Source organism: Zalophus californianus, chromosome 11 (genome assembly GCF_009762305.2).
Source record: "Zalophus californianus isolate mZalCal1 chromosome 11, mZalCal1.pri.v2, whole genome shotgun sequence".
Classification (NCBI taxonomy): domain Eukaryota; kingdom Metazoa; phylum Chordata; class Mammalia; order Carnivora; family Otariidae; genus Zalophus; species Zalophus californianus.
The window spans coordinates 54593847-54614151 of record NC_045605.1 but is presented as its reverse complement, the minus strand read 5'-3'; the positions used below and the strand labels follow the sequence as shown (position 1 = coordinate 54614151).

Below are 20305 nucleotides of genomic sequence, written 5' to 3'. Positions count from 1 at the left end.
CACTGAGCACAGAGCCCCATGCGGGGCTGGATCTCACCACCCTGAGATCATGATCTGAGCCAAAATCAAAAGTCGGTAACCCAACTGACTGAGCCACCCAGGCTGCCCAGTTAATCAGTATTTTAAATCAGAACTGCAAATAGTGATGAATTCCACTAGTTTGTCGGTAAAAAAAGAGAGAGAGAGAGTTCACTGTCAATCTTACTATATCCCAGAATACATAAGCATTTGTACATAAGAATCATACTCAGGATTGTTGGAAGGACCCCTTAAAGTCATCTGGTCTAACCACTTTTCAAATGTGTTTATCTGTTACACTCCTGCCAAGTGGCAATTCAGCCTAAACCCAAACATCCCCTTTTGGTGAGAATTCACTCCCAAAGTCTGTAAAAAAATTTCCTATAGAATAAATAAAAGCTTTTGCCTTATGGCTTGTGTGCCCTCTGGTCTAGTTCTGTGCTCCCACAGGCCCACACCGAACAAGTCCAAGGCATCTTTAAGGTGTCAGTTCTCTAGAAGCTAAAGAGAAATCGCTCAATAGATAGCCTTTTATTTATTTTTTTTTAAAGATTTTATTTACTTTTTGACAGAGAGAAAGACAGTGGGAGAGGGAACACAAGCAGGGGGAGTGGGAGAGGGAGAAGCAGGCTTTCCACTGAGCAGGGAGCCCGATGCGGGGTTCGATCCCAGGACCATGGAATCACGACCTGAGCTGAAGGCAGACGCTTAACGACTGAGCCACCCAGGCGCCCCAATAGATAGCCTTGTAATACCTATAATTCACCTAGCTGGCATACAGCTAAAATTAAAAATTTTAAAAATTACTTTGAGGAAGAACGTCTGGGTGGCTCAGTTGTTAAGCGTCTGCCTTTGGCTCAGGTCATGGTCCCAGGGTCCTGGGATCGAACCCCACATCAGGCTCCCTGCTCAGCGGGGAACCTGCTTCTCCCTCTTCCACTCCCCCTGCTGTATTCCCTCTCTCACTGTGTCTCTCTCTGTCAAATAAATAAAATCTTAAAAAAATAATTACTTTGGGAAAATTGATACACTTGCAAATTTACTTTCTAAACAGTAGAGAACAATTCATCTGTTGCTTAGATGACAAAATTTTCAGGCTTCATCAACTATTATTGAAAATTCTTAGCTTTCTATGTGCCATGAAGTTTAAAGTAAACTAAGTTTGCAAACACATCATGCTAAATACATGAAATTATTTAAATTTTTTATTATGACAATTGACATATATTAAGTGAAGGAAATGACAGAAGTATTATAATAAAACATTTTGAAAGAAAAAGTTACACAATTAGGCCAATAACTATAAAATAGCTTCAGGCCTGGCTTATAACACCAAGAGTTCTGATCAGACTGTAGTGAGACATTGAACATTTCATTAACAAAAAATGTTGGCACCAGCCACAACATATTTTGGTTGTCACTTACAAGGAATATTATATTTAAACAACTATGCACTGCAATTCTAACACACTAGGTGTTCATACACTGCAGTTAACCCCTGAAGCTTTAAGCTACCAGGAATTCCCATATTTTCTATGCACAAAATTTACTTTGTGCATTAATGGAATCACATTTCCAGTTTTCAAATCTCCCCCCCAACACACACACACATGCAGTACATTATATGTGGCAGAGAGCACTCCAGCTTCCCCTATTTGACTAACAGAACGTTCCTGATTACCTCGACAGTTTTATGCTAATCTTGGAGCTTCTGCTTTAGCTCTCATCTCCTAGAAACAAAATAAAGCATTCTGAGAACCTATTCCAGGAATAATTTTTTTATGCATAGGAAAATAAAGCATTTCATATAAGCATGTCTGAAAATCCAAGAGGCATTTTGATCAAATACTCCCTGAATCTCAGCTACTATTACTTTAAAATCAAAATGAAAATTTAACATATACCATTTACAAATTCTTATCTGGAATTTGTATTCTTCACCTGGAAATTCATTATTCCCAGGCTTCTCCTCTGAATGGATGAAGCTAGCAAAGAAATTGGCAATCCCACATTAGCTGACAATAGATTAAGGGAGTTTAGAGAGAAATTTTGACACACTTAGATGAATTCTTTATAAGAATACACTTGTGCTATAAAGGTGAGGAGTTAGAATGGTAAGATTATCAGATGGCAAACATACTGGTGTCTTAATATGTTATGGTAAAATGTGCCATGTAAAAGACTGCTAGAATCAGCAACTCTACAAGCTTTAAAGATACTTTTCATCATATGTGGAAAGAATTGGAATTTGAATCTCATATCCCTCCCAGCAGAAAAATATTCCTGTGGCATTAAGTCTACTGAATAACAAGAACCAAATCAAGCAATTCTAGTTTTCCTTTTACAGATGGAAAAGAAACCAAGCTCTGCCCCAACCCACCCCGCCTATCCTAGCACAGGACACTCCCTTTCAAGCTGTATGGAAAACCTCCAGGCAGGTTTGGGCAAGCTACAATTCAGATACTTATCAAGAAGCTACTTTGCTAAGAGAACAAAACACTAGACCAACATTGAGAATACCCTAGTTAGGCATCACGAAAAATCACACACTATAATATGCTGTTAACTGCCAAATTTAGGCTATTATAGCCGTTCCGAAATTGAAAATTCATTTACACTAATATAAACTAGATCCATGTGTGCATATGTATGTGTCTCTATGTGTGTGTGTGTATATATGTTTGTGTATAATTTTCATGCAATGATCTTAAAACTTTGGAGACAAGGGTTATTAGCCTAATTCCAAGGCTTGTCCACATAGCAATATTGACATGCACCAACTCTGCTAAAGGGCAGGAAAATGAAAAAGACCATGGCACAGATTTTTAAACAATTTTAGGTTTAATTACATAATGCACCTGTAGATGTTCTAGCATAAACACAATTGTAAAAATCTACATCCTATTTTAGGGTATTTTTCCACCTCCCAACCCTTAAAAGCTGTACAGTTATATAAAAAATGTGACTCTCAAGCAAAATAAACCTTTTTTTTTTTGCAACATACAAAATAAGTTAAATGATTCAGAAGGTCTTGAGCCATTAAGTATCCCAATGACTGTGTTCTGGCCATCCATAAGCATGACATGCAGCTCCTGGTCTATGACCAGAACTCAATAAATACAGGTCAAACAAAACCCCAAACACTTAAATTAGATTTCTTTAGAAAGTGATGAAAGTCAAGAAAATATATAATTAGGGTTAACAATTCCATTCTTAACTTACATCATCCAGTGGCAAAATGAACAAGGCAGGTCACTCAGTCCTTAGTGCATTTACTAGCTTGTACCGGTTTGGCAAAAAACACAAATGTAGTTCCTTTAAATGTTTTTTCTCATTCAAAATGTATGGTGACTAACACAATAAAATTAAAAAAAAAGTCTAAGGAGCTTAATTAATAAATTTCTATTCATCTAATAATTTGTTATGCCCTCTCATATAACTTATGCATAGGATATATCTTAAAAAGTTATTAAAATAAAAATAACATTTTCATTAACTGAAATCACAATGTGCCAGAATTGGGTTTGCAGCATTTCCCAGAATGAAATCATATAAATATAAAATGGAAAAAAAAATTGCGCTCACATGACCAAAATCAGGGGAAAAAAAATCAACTAATGGAGTCCTATTCTAATCAATTTCTGAGAGGGTTTATATGAATAAAAGAAGTATCGAGTGGATAATCTAAAGTGGTTATATACCAAGCACACTACAGTTTGGCTTATGAAGACTGCTTGCTTGCTGGGGAATGACTCTTCTTCAATGTATGTTACATAGTTACTTAGCAATTCTTGGCACTCAAAAAATGATAAATGATAATTTAAGTTGAAGTGAAATATCTTGAAAACAAATTATTAAGTGTACACATAACACAATAACCCAGTTTAAATACACTGATAGCAAAGGGCCTTGTCTTCCGGGATTGGTATAAAAATAAGAAAATCAGCAGCTGAACTGCCACTTGCAAAGTAGGTTTACAGGTACACACTGGGAACGGTGGATAAAATAGGAATGGATTTTATTCTAAGAGGGTTTAATAACAATATTAAGCAAAGGACTAGGTAGATTATAGCGGATAAGCAGTCTTGGCATTCTTACTTCTTAGAGAACCAGGAATATTTTCTTAGAATATCACACCAAGAAGAGGAACTTCACTATTTTTCTCTGGACTTTCTGTAATTAAATGTTCATAATTTCACATCAGTCACAATTATTTGTCTTATGTCTTTTTACAATGTCAATTAATGATTTCAAAGGATTCATTTTAAATTTCTGCTAACATCTAAAGTATGTATACACATATTAACATATATATACATACATATATGTATGTTCTATTTTTTAAAAAAGGTCTGGGTCTTTGAATACTTGTTCTATAGCTGTGAGGCAATCACGGACCTGTTTCACTGTGTTGGTGAAGGGCAGAGTTCACAACTTTTTCTGAATATTCAACTTACAGATTCCCTGGGTTCCTTCCAGTCATATGGTAGAACTAGCGCATGGTTAATGTCTCTCATCCCCACATACATAAGCTAAAAAGGCATTCTTTGTGACAAAGTAAATTCCATCAATCCCATTTAAAAACTGGTAACATTTTCTCACCATTTTACCTCTAAACAAGTACACTCCTACATTTTTCTTAGTATATATCCTTTGCTCAGATGCATACTATGGGATGGGCTCTATCAACCAAAAAGTGAAAACTGGAGTTTGTAATATCCTTTTAAAATTTGTTTAAAATGTTTTTATCAACAACTTTTTTAGCATTCAGTCCTTGGTTCTTTGGCAGGTCATAAAAAAAAAAAAAAGACTATCAGTAGACATGAATTTATTCTGAAGGAAACTCCTCTTTATTCTCTGCATCTGCAACCTTGACCAACTGGAAAAAGATGTGTCAAGGAAATCCAACCTCAATATATCAGGTAAACTCTTGAAAAGCTCTCTGCCATCATTCTCTAATAACGTGCCAACAACGGAAAATGTTTTACACGACACCCTATTTCATCGACACAAGTCTACAAAACCAAAATGTGTATTTTCAGTCTGAGTTCCTTTCATATATTTTAATTCAAAGCTTCTGCTTTGTGAACATTTGGCTAGTTTTCAAACTTATACAGAAATTGCAAACTAAATATTCTGTGCACTAAACTACATCTCCCCTTAATACATGTGCTAGACTGTGGAGTGGGACATTGGGAGTCCACCTGTACTTCAAAAAAGGTTTAAAGTATTAAAGGACTCTATTATATGGCAGCTATGGAGGTATCTAAATCCATGGTTAGTACTCTAAGGATCCAAGATGTTCTAAACTCTAGATGGAGCTGCTGCTTTCCTATACTCTGTCCAATTCCTAATGACTGAATTGTATCTTTGGATACAGGACAATTTACTTTTTCCTACATTTTTAAAAATTTCTTCAAAGCATGTTCAGTTAATATTTCAGTGAACGTTAAGACTTTATGAGGGACTAAATCTAATCACCAAGCAGCAGAATTGGTTTTGCAATGTCCAACATTTAACTGCCCATAATTAACCTGTCTGCATAGTAATTTTTAAGTTCAGCTGCTTGGATTGCACTCCTTGTTAACAAAACGGTTAATTGGCTTAATCAGAATGTAAGGTTAGAAGGCAGACATTCACTATCAAGTTCACAAATACTTAATTCAAGTTCGGTAAATTAATAGGCAGCAAAAGTGGTATCAAAACCCATGTCAGTGGGACCTAGGCTAACTTGAATACTCAGTCTCTACTACGATAACAATGACCTTTTGCTCTCTGTAGGAGAAGAGTAAAAAGAACTCCCTTTATTTCACATTAGGCGTCCTGTAAAATAAATAACCTACCCCACTGGATACTTCTTATCACTTGCTTAACTATAGAGTGGTGGAAGCAGGAGCTGGTGTGTCCAGAGGTAGAGACAGCGTACGTGGGAGCTTCTACACCGTAGTGGCTTTACCCAGCTGCAAGACTAAAATCTAGAGGAACAATGGGGGGCAGGGGAGGCCGCCCGCACATTCTCAACACTTACCTTGCACTAGTAGGAATCCTTCTATTGCCTGCCTGTTAGACAGTTAAAAAGGCTAGCTAACATTCTTACCTGACTTTCAAACAAATGAACAAACCTGGCTAGAAAGGAGGCTTGGTACGTGAATATGGTCCTTACGTAACCCTGCTCTACTGTCTGTAAGTGTAAGCCCTTCCCTCCCTTCCAGTGGAACATTGTCTCAAAATAAAAATCACAACTTGCTTGGAACCACATGCTATTGGTGCATCCTATTTTTAGGCTGCTTTCATTATTTTATTTTTTATACAGATACATATACATTGCTAGAATCAAAGCAAAAATATTAATCGGCAGGTACTACACAACTAAAGTGAAACAAAACAAAACAAACAAAAGAACAAACAAATGAAAAAACAACAGCTATAAACTTTCAAGGCCAAAAGATAAGATTTAAGGGCAACACCCGCTGAGGAAGGAAAAGAAAGAGTATAAAGTTTCTAGAGAGGTATTTATAATGCAAGTCTAATGCCAGCTTTTTAATCATAAAAAAGAGAAGTGCTTTACTATACACTGACTAGCACATATAATGCTTAATTTGGAAAGAAAAATTAACAAAGTTCCTTGGGCCAGCAGCAGATATGGTGTGTCCATTGCCGGCAACAGACACAACACCGGAACAGAAAAACCCAAATCCCAGGGCAAAAGTATTCACAGAAGTAATGGCTGAAGGTTTCAGAATTTGACAGGCAAGGTTTAACCACAAGTGCTACACTTTATACAATGTTATTTATGGCTCTGCCTGAAATTTTACAGCTGTAACAGTAACTAAATAAGACAAAGTTCATATTTTAGTGTCAATTACATGTTAGATATTTAGTTATAAACCCCTTTTTCTTGAAACAAAGGGCTTATCTTTCATTAAAGTGTTGAGATGTTTGAAATGGATGTCATGCCCATTAAGTATATTGGCGGTTCTCAATCAACTCTAGGTCGGTCGTATGACTATTAATGAATTTTAATAGAAGTCTAATGGCCAAAGGCCAAAACTACATTCAAACCCTGCTAATATATCCAGGCAGATAGGAAATTCCAACGCACACACATACACACACACGTATACACACACATACATGCTAAAACTCAAACTAAAAACCTCCCAAAGGAACTGCTTTGTTTGTAGACTTCAATTTGAAGTAGATTCTAAGGGCAAGAATAGACCAGTTAAAATTCACCTGAAAATCCTTTCCCCGTCATCAAATGTGCTAAAATACTGCTGTCAGCTTAGCATCTCTTCATGTATGTTATGTATAGATGTTATTTCTTTCAAAATGGGATATTTCAGATATTTAAATATTAAGTGGCCAGAAGACAAGAGTTACACTATCTGCAAGGTTTACAGTCCACCTGGGCCTAAAGAAAGACCATGCTTATTTCACTAATAACTCTCACTGATAGGATATTAGAGGCCACCTCATCACCACTGCATAAAGCTGCTTAAAAAAATTTGCTGCTAGCACAATCTGGTTGTCAAAGCTTCATTATACATTTTACTGTACAAATGTTTTTCAGATGATTTTTTTTTTTTAAACAAGAAACTCCGCTATAACAGAAACTCAGGTTAGAGTTTTTAATGATGGTGCTTTCTCCATCTCTTCTTTATTAAGTATGGTTATCTCCAATAGTAAACAAGTTGATATCATGAATGCTGTTACTGAATGACTTACGTATGATGTTATCTACAGTTCTCAAACTGCAACAATACAGACTGGAACTTTTAAACAGTCTGTTCATCATCATCTATGCCATGAATGTTTAAATATAATATATATTTAATATGAAAAAGCTAAAGCACAAGTGCTTTCTCCCACCCCTAATTCTGTTTTGGGCCCTCACAGATTCGGAATGCATTCTTATCCACCCTTTTGCACAAAGTCAGGAGAGCTCAGGAAATATAAAGTCAAAAATATACAAATCTTTGTTGTTCTTATAAGATTTTTTTCCATGAATGAAATTACCAAGGACCATGAACTTGGAAAAAGAAAATCAAAAGGAATTTACAGCAATTATTTATCTTCAAAGTTCAAAACTGGTCACTTCACAGAAAGACTTCAGGGTTTGTTGAAATTTTTCTTCTAAAAAGTCATTCTGTAGTGGAGTTTTCTAGGAAAAATAAAACAGCTTTTAATAACTGGCCCGCTGGTGTGAGAGCTACCGTGGAATAAATTAGCACAAAAATGGAAAAAAAGTCTTATAACTGTTCACTGTTACAGACGTAATCAACAAGGTCAGTCACTCGTAAAAGCTCATCTTCCTCCTCTTCTGGTGCCCCTGCCTCCTGCCCACCATTTGTCCCATTGGGGGCCAGGCTGGCACTGGCTGTGCTGCTGTCCTTGGGGGTCTGAGGCTTCTCAGCTGGCTTGCCAATCAAGTTCTCAATGGCTTTGCCAGGACTCTGTCCATTGGTGGAAGGCAAGTCCACTAAGCTATAGTCCAAAGGGCTCCCCACCTTGCCTACATTTTCGAAGTCCTCTTCCTCATCGCTGTCTATCCGATAGGGCTTCTTGGTGCTCTCCTGTTCTGAGGGCAGGACCCTGGGCTGGCTGTCATGGGCAGGCTGATCTGCATCTCCATGAGCATTGTCACAACTCTCCTCCTCGTCTGTCTCGATCCGGTGTAGCCGTTTTCGAGATGGTCTGCCTTCTTCTTCCTCATCTGCTTCTGAATACTCATCTGTGCTTCGACCCCGCTTTCGAACTGACCGCTTTGATTCTTTAGCTAGCTCATCATCTTCAGAGTTCTTGGACATATAGCTCTCTAGAATAAACAGCACATTTCAGCCATCGATACAGTTAACCATAACAGATTTAAGTAATTTTCCTTTTCCTCCCCATATTCACCCCATATCCTGCTTTCAGACTTGCCCGTGCATCCTGTTTCCCTCCAATAATTGGCCTGATTGCTCTCTCCTCTCAGGCCTGTAACAATCCACGGAAAGATCCATGGTGTGTTTTTTAACTAAGATTTTAAGAAAGAGCAAAATCACATTTCTTAGAAAACGAATATGATGATCCTTAAATTAAATGAAGATAGGGTGGTCGCAAACTGAGAAACTCCTATCCACTATCTCTCCAATTATGGAATCATGTACACATACTGATAAGGAAAGATTAAACCGAGTACCCAACTCTGGGCATCTGAAACAGTGTGCTAACTCTTAACCCATGTTATTAAATGTCCTTCCTTGGTAGTCTTTAAACGTGTTCTTTTTGTCTGTATTTACATCTAGGCTGTCTCTCCTAATCTCATGGCTTTGCATCTATATGCCGATGACTCACATTTGTTTTAGGCCACCCCTAAATTCCAGACTCACGTTATCAACAGCCTGCCTACTCAACATCTATGCTGGGATTTCTAAACAGGCACTTCAAACCTAACATGTCCAGAACCGAGGTCCTACGCTTCCGCCTCAAACCTGCACTGCTCTGGTCTCGCCCATCTGAGTTACTAGCAACTCTACTGTTCTAATTCCTTAGTCATATTTTGATTGTTTTCTTTCTCCCATCTAACCAAACAGTAAATCCTCTGATTCTACCTTCAAAATAGAGCCATCATCTGACTGCTTTTCAGCCCTTTACTACCACTGCCCTAGTCTCACCCCCCATCATTTCTCACCTGGCCTCTTTCAGTGGGTTCCCAACGGGTCTCCTAGACTCTGCCCTTGTCCCCTTAAATTTATTCATAACACAGCTACCATAGCAAATTAAAATGTAAGTCCGATCATATCACTGCTCTGCTCAAACTCCTCCAATTATTTCTCTTCTCACAAGGAATAAAATCCAAAGTTTATAACTCTACAACGGCCTACCACGCTATCCCATGTGGTAGCCACTAATCACGTGTGGCTATTTTTAAATTTATATGAATTAAAATTTAATAAAAATTAAAGATTCGGCTCCTCAGTCATACCAGTCACATTACAGGTGCTCAACAGTCCCATGAGAGGGTAGTGGCTACTATACTGAACAGCACAGATACGGCCTATTTCCATCACCAAGGAAAGTTGGACCAGATGGCACAGTTCATCAGGGGTTGGCAATTTGCTTGTTTGTTTTGTTTTTTTTTTGTAAAAGGGCAGGCCCTACAGTCTCTAATACAACTACTCAGCTTTGCACAAAAGAAGCCACAGACAGTATGTGAGAAATAATGGGCGTGGCTGGTCCAATAAAACCTGATTACAAACAGGTGGGCTGTAGTTGTGGCCTACTGCTCTTTGTGATGGGACCCCTGCTGATCTCTGCATCATCTCATGCAATTCTTCCCTTCACGCATTCTCTTTCAACCACCCTGGCCTCCTCTCTTCCTGAACACACCAGGCACAAACCTGCCTCCAGGCCTTCATGTTAGTTGCTCCATCTGCCTGTATCACTCTTCCTTAAGACAAATGCATGACACACCCCCAACGTTATGTCAGGTCTTTACTCCAGCGTGGTCTTCTTAGTGAGGGGTTCCTGTGGTGCCCTATCTGAGACCCCAGCCACTATCCCTACCCAACTCCTCTTTCTCTTTTATTCTTCTCCACAGCATTTATCCCCACCTAATACCACATAGGTTCTACTTACTTATCTTGTTTATTATCTCTCCCTCTAATTAAAATAAGAGTTATACACGGGAGTTACATGTTTTTGGCTGTTTTGTTTACTCTTTTAGTCGCAGTGCCAAAATACTGACTAGTGAAATAAGTATTTGTTTTTAGTAGCCGAGTTACTGAATTTGTTTGTCTTTAATGACACACAAAGGTAAATACACAATCAGATGTTCATCTCCTTTCTTTAGCCTCCCATGTTCATTTTTTTCCCTTTATTTCCTGGCTTGGGCTCAAACTTAACTGATAAGCATCTTAGAAATCTTCAAAACAGATCATAAATAATGGAGGATTATATAAGTCAAAAAAAAAAAGGGGCAGAGGTGAGGGTTAGAATCATTTAAAAGAACTGGAATAACCACAAGACTAAATGGATATCACAAATTCGTATTTTAGAGCTTTTCCTACACTTCTGGTACGGAGCACAGCTAAAACTATTATGAGATAAAAGTTACCAACTGAAGCTCACTGTCAAGGTGGAAAGGGACAGCAGGCCCCCGTATTTCAAACTAGTTATCCAGGGCATAAGTTATCTCAAAATGAGGGCCGTGAATAATAAGGGAGAAGAATTCTTGCTCAGATCTTAATTTTCCAAGACTTGTCTATTTCAATGAAGAGTTTAATTATTACAATGGAGACATTAAAAATTAGTATCTTATCAAGTATCATTTATTTAAACTATAAAAAGGGATCAGGCAAAAAATAATGGATTTTGTCTCAAAGATATCACTGCTTACACTGAATTTCTATGAAATGGTACAGAACCACAATCTTGAGTTTACTTTATAGCTTCTATTTCTGCCTTGTCCAAACTTCTGTAAACTGGAGAGCTACTCCTTACCTTCACTCTCTGAGCTAGAAAGCCTGCGTTTGTGAACTCGTCTGATTTCTTTCCCACGTCGTAAACTCTTCTGGGAACCATCACTTTCAGAATCTTCTTTGTAGTTAATTTGTCTTTTCTGGTTCCTCCTTGACCGCCTCCGCCGAGTTTCTACAAAATCATCACTAAAATCATCGCTAAAATCACTTTCTGTTCAAGGAAAAAGAAATACAAAATTTAAGTCTATTAAAGAGAAATGTAATTAGCTTAGGTTATAAAAATGTAAAGCTCTTAATAAGTAGGGTTCAGTAATAACAATTTTTAAATTAATAATAATGGCTATAAATCTCTCTCTCTTTTTTAAGTAGGCTCCACACCCAACATGGGGCTCAAACTCACAACCCCAAGACCGAGAGTCGCATGCTCTACTGACTGAGCCAGCCAAGCGCCACTATAAGTCTCTTATTTTCCTCTTAATAGTACGAGTAAATGCGTAGGGGTCTTTAATGCCAAAGCTCCCTAATGTTTCCTATTAGCAGCCAATGTCTGAAAATAAAAGATGTCTTTAGGGGCACCTGCGTGGCTCAGTCGTTAAGCGTCTGCCTTTGGCTCAGCTCATGATCCCAGGGTCCTGGGACCCCTTGGGCTCCCTGCTCAGCGGGAAGCCTGCTTCTCCCTCTCCCACTTCCCCTGCTTGTGTTCCCTTTCTCACTCTCTGTCAAATAAATAAATAAAATCTTTAAAAAAAAAAAAAGTAAAAGATGTTTTATACAATCTTTATCTCATTCAACCTAGAGCTACCCAGCCAGCTACATGGGCTGCTCTTCTTGGTTATTATTTGGTTACTATTCTGCCTCAAAATAATCTGCTGTTCCTTTGTGTACAGAGGTATGGTACAGTTATAACTTCACAATGTACTGCACAGATTAAAATCTCTAATCCCAGAAAACTGATAAACCTGTTTCAAAGAAGTATAGAATTAGAGTTACATTTTTGGCTTTTTTCCATATGGAAATAAAATCTGCTAACTATAGCATACAGGGCTCCTTCAATTCTCAAAGTGTTGTTAAACAGCACTATCCATACCATCTCTGATTAGTAAACAAGAGACTATGACATTGTGTTAGAGCAGTTTTTCAGGAGTGCTAACAAATTCCACTGAATTATCACATCCAGTCTTATTGTCTAATGAATTTCAAACACTTCAAAATGGCTCACCAACAGTCTGAAGGAGTCCTTACTGGCCAAATCTGGGAAAAACTGAGCCTACACAGCAATGATAACAAAGAATCCACAAGTACATACTGATATAAAGAAATAAATATATGGGGGAGAAGGGAAGGTGCTTTCTTAAGGAACACCAAATAATAAATATAAAAGGAATTATGGGGCCAGGAAATCATCAATGAATGCTAAAACTATGGGTGAAACATCTGAAAAGAAATGGTATACATATAGTCTCAAAATGCCCTCCTACAAATTACTGTTAATTATAAAGGGAAAAATAGTGGAGACCCGGAGAACATATATTAGCTCTGTGATATTCCAGCTGAAAAATGTATAAACTGAATCTAATCGCAGGAAGCAAAAAAAACCCCTGATTGAGGGACTTGTATACTCTTCAAAAATGTCAGGATCAATAAAGACAGTTTGAGGAATATTGCAGATTAAAGGAGACTAGAAGACATGAATAAATGCAATGTGTACTCCTGGATTAAATCCTGGACTAGGAAAAAAACTGATATAAAGGACAATTTTGGGACACCTGATGAAATATGAATATATACTATTAGATAAATGCAGTATATCAATGTTTTATTTACCTATTTCAAGAAAGATTTTACTTATTTATTTGAGAGAGAGAGAGCATGAGCAGGGGGAGAGGGAGGGGCAGAAGGAGAGGGAGAAGCAGACTCCCCTGCTGAGCAGGGAGCCCAATATGGGACTTGATCCCAGGACCCTGGGATCATGACCTGAGCCAAAGGCAGATGCTTAACCGATTGAGCCACCCAGACACCCCTCAATGTTTTAAAATATCTGATTTTGATAATTCTACTATGCTTATATGATATACGAAACAAAAAACCCACAAGCCCAGCCAGGTGGAGGATGTAATACTCCTTCCTGGCTGTGACATTTCCTCAGTGAGAGGACAGCTACCTATCTGCCAATTCTACAAAGTACTCCTAGCTGTTCTTTTAGATGCTGTGCCTGTCACTATTTATTCAGTTAATAGAAATAAGCATAAGATATAAGAACATCAATTACTGCTAATTTACAAAAATGAATGAATCACTCACATAGTGATCTAAGTGTTAGAAATAATTGGTGAACCTTCTCTTTCCAACTGCTAGATATCTGAGAAAAATGTTCTCAGCTTACTGAGAATGATTCCAAAGAAACACTATGAAGATAAAGTCTAGGCATGGAAACTTGGCACCAAAAGAATTCATCACAGGGGTGCCTGGGTGGCTCAGTTGGTTAGGCGTCTGCCTTCGGCTCAGGTCATGATCTCAGGATCCTGGAATCGAGGCCCGCATTGGGCTCTCTGCTCAGTGGGGAGCCTGCTTCCCCCCTCTCTCTCTGCCTGCCGCTCTGCCTACTTGTGATCTCTGTCAGAAGGAGGGAAGGAAGGGAGGAAGGAAGGAGGGAAGAAAGGAAGGAAGGAAAGAATTAATTCATCACAATCCTAAATGAATTTGGTATGCAGTTAACACATCTATCTGTATTTATTTTTTTAGATATGTTTTATGAGAAAAACTTAGTTACTAGTGAGTCATAAGACAATCCAAAGTTTTATCGGAAAGCTTATATCACAAATGAATGAAATTTTATCTTAAGGACTCTTAACTCCAGGGGTGCCTGGGTGGCTCAGTTATTAAGCATCTGCCTTCGGCTCAGATCATGATCCCAGGGTCCTGGGATCGAGCCCCACATCGGGCTCCCTGCTCAGGGGGAAGCCTGCTTCTCCCTCTCCCACTCCCCCTGCTTGTGTTCCTGCTCTTGCTGTGTCTCTCCCTGTCAAATAAATAAAATCTCTAAAAAAAATCCACAAAAAACAAAAACCTCTTAACTCCAGAAGTTCTAAGAATTGAATTGGTGTGATATGGGTACAAATTATTTTTACCAGAGTCTCTACTATTCTCCTCAGACTCCTCCTCTTCATCATCATCAGAATACTTTTTCTTTGGGGTCTTTCTCCGCAAACGCCTGCTTTGCCTCATTGGCCGGGAGGGATGTCGCCTCAGTCTCCGGCTACAGAAATCAGTGTCGCTGTCATCATTAGATGGTGGGTCTTCTTCACTTTCATCTGGGTTTTCATCAGATACAACAAACTCATCTTGAGATCTGTCCAAGAGAAACCAGATGAAGTATGATTCTGAGTTCAAATTCTAACAAGTCCAGTGAATCATTCAGTAATGGTTAATGTAAAATAACTAGATAATTGTAGCAATTTGTCTGTTAATAAAATGGAGAAAGGTTTTGCCATCTATTCTTCTCTTAGGAGGAGTTAAGATGAACTGATGCTGATTTCTGTACATAAATTGCTTTGGCGTCTTGGGACGTCCCCCACACGACTTAAATTTAACACATCCCAAAGAGAACTCATTTCCTAACCTAATCCTCTCTTCTGTCTCTGAGCCTTATATTTGGAACTATTACCTATCCAGTAAATCAAACCAGAAACCTGGTATTTTTCCTAATTTTCCCTTTTCATTTCTCACATCTAATCAATTATTAGCTTCCTCTCTGAGTCAACCTCTTAAAGATAGTATCTCAAACCTGATCCCTCTTCTCTGTCAGGCACTCATCTCCCACCTAAACCACCACAGCAATTGCCCAGGGAGTCCTTCTAGTCTCTAGACTCATTTCCCCTCCAGACAGCCTCCAAAAGAATGCCAGGATGAATTTTTCTGAAACATAAACCTCATTAGCCGGATGGTTAAAACCCATCCATGGGCTTTCATCATCTTCAGGGTAAGATTCCAAATTCCCATGCATGACAAACAAATCGCCCCATCATCTGGTTCCGTTTTATCTTTTAGCCACATCTCCAGCTGGGCACTCTTTACTTCTTCCCCATATTCTTGCTACCCTGACATACCAGGAGTTTCCTAAATATTCCATGATGTCTTATGGCTTGCTGCCTTCGACATGTGACTGCTCTTAGGATGCCTGCCCTCTTTCTCATCCCACTTTGAATCTCAAACTCACTGATTTGCCCAATTTTTCATTCTTCAAATTTCAGATCAAGCTTTGTTTCCACTCTAAGGTTTTCCACGAACTCTCTAAATTTATCAGACTCTTCCTTTACACACTACTTAGGCTTTCCTACATTTTTGCAGCAATCACACAGAATGACTTTCTTGTGGTTTACATGTTTGTTTTCCCCACTAACAATCTGAGAGAAGAAACTCTGCAGTATTGTTTCAACACCTGCTCTGCAGGAAAATCTTTCCCCACCTTCCAAACTGGATTACCTGCCCCAACCCAAACCTCTGTGGGTCACCAGAGAATAGTACCTAATTACCTGGACTTGTCTAATTCTCACATTTGACTAGGAACCTCTCATGGACATATTGGCGGAAGGTGGCATGGAGATGCACGGCAAATGAATGCTCGATTCCAGTTAATCAAATGTAAATACAATTTTGAATATTAAACAACCATAAGCCTACTTTGTTTTGATCTAAAGAGAGCTAAGATCAGCATTCTTGAATCTGTTTTAAATAGCCTGAAAATAAAAAGAGATCGTCCATGTGCATGAAGAACCAAAGGCCCGTCACAGCATGGCTGAGCTTCTCTGCGAGCCCCATTTAAGCCTGTATCTAGGGAATGGGACCTGCTGGCAAACCACGTACCCGTCGCTGATCTTGAATTCATCCTCACTCTCTTCTTCGTCCAGGTTGCTGTCACTGTCCAGATCATTCAGTCGCCGGCGTTTCTTCCGACGTGCAGCAGCTGCCCTCTGGGGTCGTTTATTTTCTTTTCTTTCTTCATCCAAAATAGTAGAGATGTCTTTCCCACGGTGACCTGTGATGGTGGAGATATCTTTCCCTCGGCCGGCTCCTGAGTTCAGGGGGAATGGGGAGGGCGATGAGGGGAACAGAGGGAGGAAGAGAGACAACGGTATGTTTATTAAAAGCTTCTCTCTAGATAGAGTTGTCCTTGTTCATCCTTAGCGGCTCATTTACTTTTTTCCTACAAATAAGCAAGCAGTTTTCTCACAACTTCAGCTGACAGAGCTCTCATCAAGAGAATTTTTGCATGTGTTTAGTCTACTAAGGGGAAGTTCACCACGTAAAGAACCTCTTTTTAAAAAATTTGATAAAATTTGCATACTATAACATTCATCTTTTTAAAGTGTATAGTTCAGAGGTTTTCAGTAGTCACAAAGTTGTGCAACCATCACCACTAACAAATTCCAGAACATTTTCATCAACCTTGAAGGAAACCTCATACCTATTAGCAATCACTCAAGAATCTCTTCTTCAAAGTTGTCTTTTGGACATGGCTTTAGAAAGAGACCAATCCGTTTTCTTTTAACTGTGTGTGCAGGACAGAAAAGATGAGAATCCTGCAGCAAAGCTGTAATAAGGTGCAGAGCCCTGGAAAAGCTGGTGACTTCTTCAGACAGCCTACTTACTACTGATCTTCTTCAGAGTTTCCCTAAGTACTAAAGGAAACCACAATGCTCCATACTGGAGCACTGGTAATTCTCTGTATCGCTCTTTCATTAAATTACCTTCAAATCCTTCTGTTTTCATGTCACCTGTTAAAGACTATGAAATTAATAAACTGATTTTTAAAAGGTTGATCTAAAGCAATCATTTAGATTAAGATTATCCATAATTTTTAAGATTTTGTAGCAGTAGTGATCTAAACATAATAAGAAAAGTTTAAGTGGGTTTTCTATTTGGAAGCAGAAAAATTTTTTTTAATCTACAGAGGAACATTTAGATTTTATATCAGGTCATAAAACTACTTGAAAAATAATTAATAAGATCTGAGTCTACACATTGACACAATGTCCACAAATTATTTTGAATCACAGACATTTAACATCAGTAGAGAATAAAAAAAAAAAAGTATGCTTACTGCCCTAATCAGTGTTTTGTTTTTAAGTAATCTCTATGCCCAACGTGGGGCTTGAACTCACAACTCTGAGATCAAGAGTTGCATGCTCTACTCACTGAGCCAGCCAGGTGCCCCTACTCTGGGCATTTTAAGTTAACCTACTGGCCAAGTCATATGAAGAAGAGGGAATAATAAACACATACCTCCTCCATCAGCTTCTTTGATATCATCTTCTATAGCTTCATCGATTGCTTCATCAAATTCATCAAATCTAAAATATATACAACAATTACATCACAGCCTGTCCTGGTACATGGGTTAGGAGGAGTTGCCTCTGAAATGAAAAAGGCCTGAGTATAAAAATGCTCTCTGCCACTTTGGGGCTGTGTAACTTGGACTACATCACCTCACTCCTGTTAACCTCAATTTCTTTTGCAAATCAGTATCTAACTCATTTTCAGAGATCATCTATACCAGGCATCAGCAACGATTTTTATAAAGGGCCAGACAGTAAATATTTTCGGCTTTGTAGACTCTACAGTCCGTGTTATAACCACTCACCCCTGCCACTGAGCTGCAAAAGACGCCAGAGACAAGGCAAGTGAACGAATGCGGCTGTGTTCCAACAGAACTTTATCTATGGACACTGGGATTTGAATTTCATGTAACCGTCCTAAGATTTCCTTCTTTTGGTTCTTTTTTCAGTCATTTATACATATAAAAACCATTCCTAGGTCACAGGCTACGGCTACATAAACTGGCAGTTGAGCTGGGATGGATTTGCCCCACAGGCCACAGTTCGCCAACCTCTAACTACATAAATCACACAGCAAAGTAAGTTGAATTAGTGTTCCAGAAATAATACTAAGTGTGAGAACTACACTATTATTGTCATCAGGGATTATATTACTATTATTACCAAGGTCCATATACAGATGCTCAGAATTTTAGAACTAGATAAAAGTACTTTTTCTCACAAGGGCCACCGCCCCCAACTTAGAGAAGACAAGTCTAGATGATCCCCAAGATTTCTTCACATACAAAACTCCCTTCACTTTAGACCTGAGATGACCAAACGAATAAAGTGACTTGCCTAAAACTATGCAAAATACGGTAATTACTAGCTGCGTGTGGCTATCTATATTAAAATTAATTAAAATGAAAAATTCTGTTCCTTGCTAGCCAGATTTTAAGTGCCCCACAGCTACGTAAGGCACCATGCCGGACAGCAAAGAAATAGCACATCTCCATGAACACAGTAAATTCTACTGGACAGTGTTGGATTAAAGGCAGACAATGGATTAACGACAGAGTTTAAAAGCCAAATATTTTGCCTTTTGAGTTAAGAAACTCATTGCAGCTATGGATTTCCTCTCTAGAAAAAAAAATATCCACACAAACATAAAATTTTATATCTAATTTCAGAGGATTCACAAGTTTCAGGTTAAGAATTCTTCCACAACATAGTTTTTAATGGCTATATAGTATCTAATTTTATAGATGTGTCATAATTTAGTTAAAAGTTTACTTCCAATTTTTTCACAATTACAATCATAGCTATGAAAAACAACCCTGCAGCTGTAGCTTAGGTTTTCTTTAACAAATTCTGAGAAAGTAAAAATCTGTACATCCACTCATCAGGCTAGAATAACAGATATAGATAAAGCCAGATGCAGTTAAGAGAAAACAGTATTTCTCCCAATGACAGGTTGCAGCTATAAAGTGGCAAAACAGCCTCTTCCTCTGAATGACTTCTATTTTCTTACTCACCAAAAAACCTGGTTTTCTGTGTCAGAGACCATTAGAACCTTTGGACTTACAAAATGGTATCAGTAAGAATAAAATACTCCATGCTTGCCTGGAGGATTTAAGTTACTTTTAACACAAATAGGCAGCCCTGATTTATATCCCAGATGCAGAGCTTTGAATAAGGGAATGGACACAACATCCTACACATCAACTTCAAATTCAATGCTTTCAGGAAACAGGAACCTGTGTCCACTATATGGTCTAGATCTGATAGATTTGCCTTCAGCCTAACTCTTCATTGCTTCCTTTACATTTCATCTGAACTCTACCCTTCCTCAGTATCTTATAACTCTACCTTTTCCTTTGTTTGGTTGAGTGCCCATGGTTCCACCAAGAGATTTTGTTGGACCTTAGGTTTGTTCTTGGTATTCTTGCTACAAATAAAACTGTTGGCATAAAAACTGTTCTTCCAATATCACTTGGCATCAGGGAAGTACAAATCAAAACCTCAATGAGAAACCACCTCACACCAGTCAGAATGGCTAAAATTAATAAGTCGGGAAATGACAGATGTTGGCGGGGATGCAGAGAAAAGGGAACCCTCCTCACTGTTGGTGGGAATGCAAGCTGGTGCAGCCACTCTGGAAGACAGTGTGGAGGTGCCTCAAAAAGTTGAAAATAGGACTACCCTATGACCCAGCAATTGCACTACTGAGTATTTAACTCAAAGATACAAATGTAGGGATCCGAATGGGTATGTGCACCCCAATGTTTACAGCAGCAATGTCCACAATAGCCAAACTATGGAAACAGCCAAGATGTCCATCAACAGATGAATGGATAAAGAAGATGTGGTATAGGGCGCCTGGGTGGCTCAGTCGTTGGACGTCTGCCTTCGGCTCAGGTCATGATCCCAGGGTCCTGGGATCGAGTCCCACATCGGGCTCCCTGCTCGGCGGGAGGCCTGCTTCTCCCTCTCCCACTCCCCCTGCTT

The 20305-nt window shown here is 38.7% G+C and overlaps 1 protein-coding gene across 2 annotated transcripts in view; it reads right to left on the bottom strand.

Annotated features, from left to right (window-relative positions):
• Window positions 1-1235: 1235 nt before the first annotated feature.
• RSF1 (remodeling and spacing factor 1) overlaps window positions 1236-20305 on the bottom strand; it is a 159506-nt gene continuing 140436 nt past the window's right edge. For both annotated transcript variants that reach the window (XM_027578467.2, XM_027578466.2), the window contains exons 12-16: window positions 17766-17833; window positions 16347-16554; window positions 14612-14832; window positions 11506-11694; window positions 1236-8836 (exon numbers count right to left, since the gene is read on the bottom strand). In XM_027578467.2, coding sequence (XP_027434268.1) covers window positions 8271-8836; window positions 11506-11694; window positions 14612-14832; window positions 16347-16554; window positions 17766-17833 — 1252 coding nt within the window. In that variant the 3' untranslated portion in view covers window positions 1236-8270. The remainder of the gene's footprint in view (window positions 8837-11505; window positions 11695-14611; window positions 14833-16346; window positions 16555-17765; window positions 17834-20305) is intronic.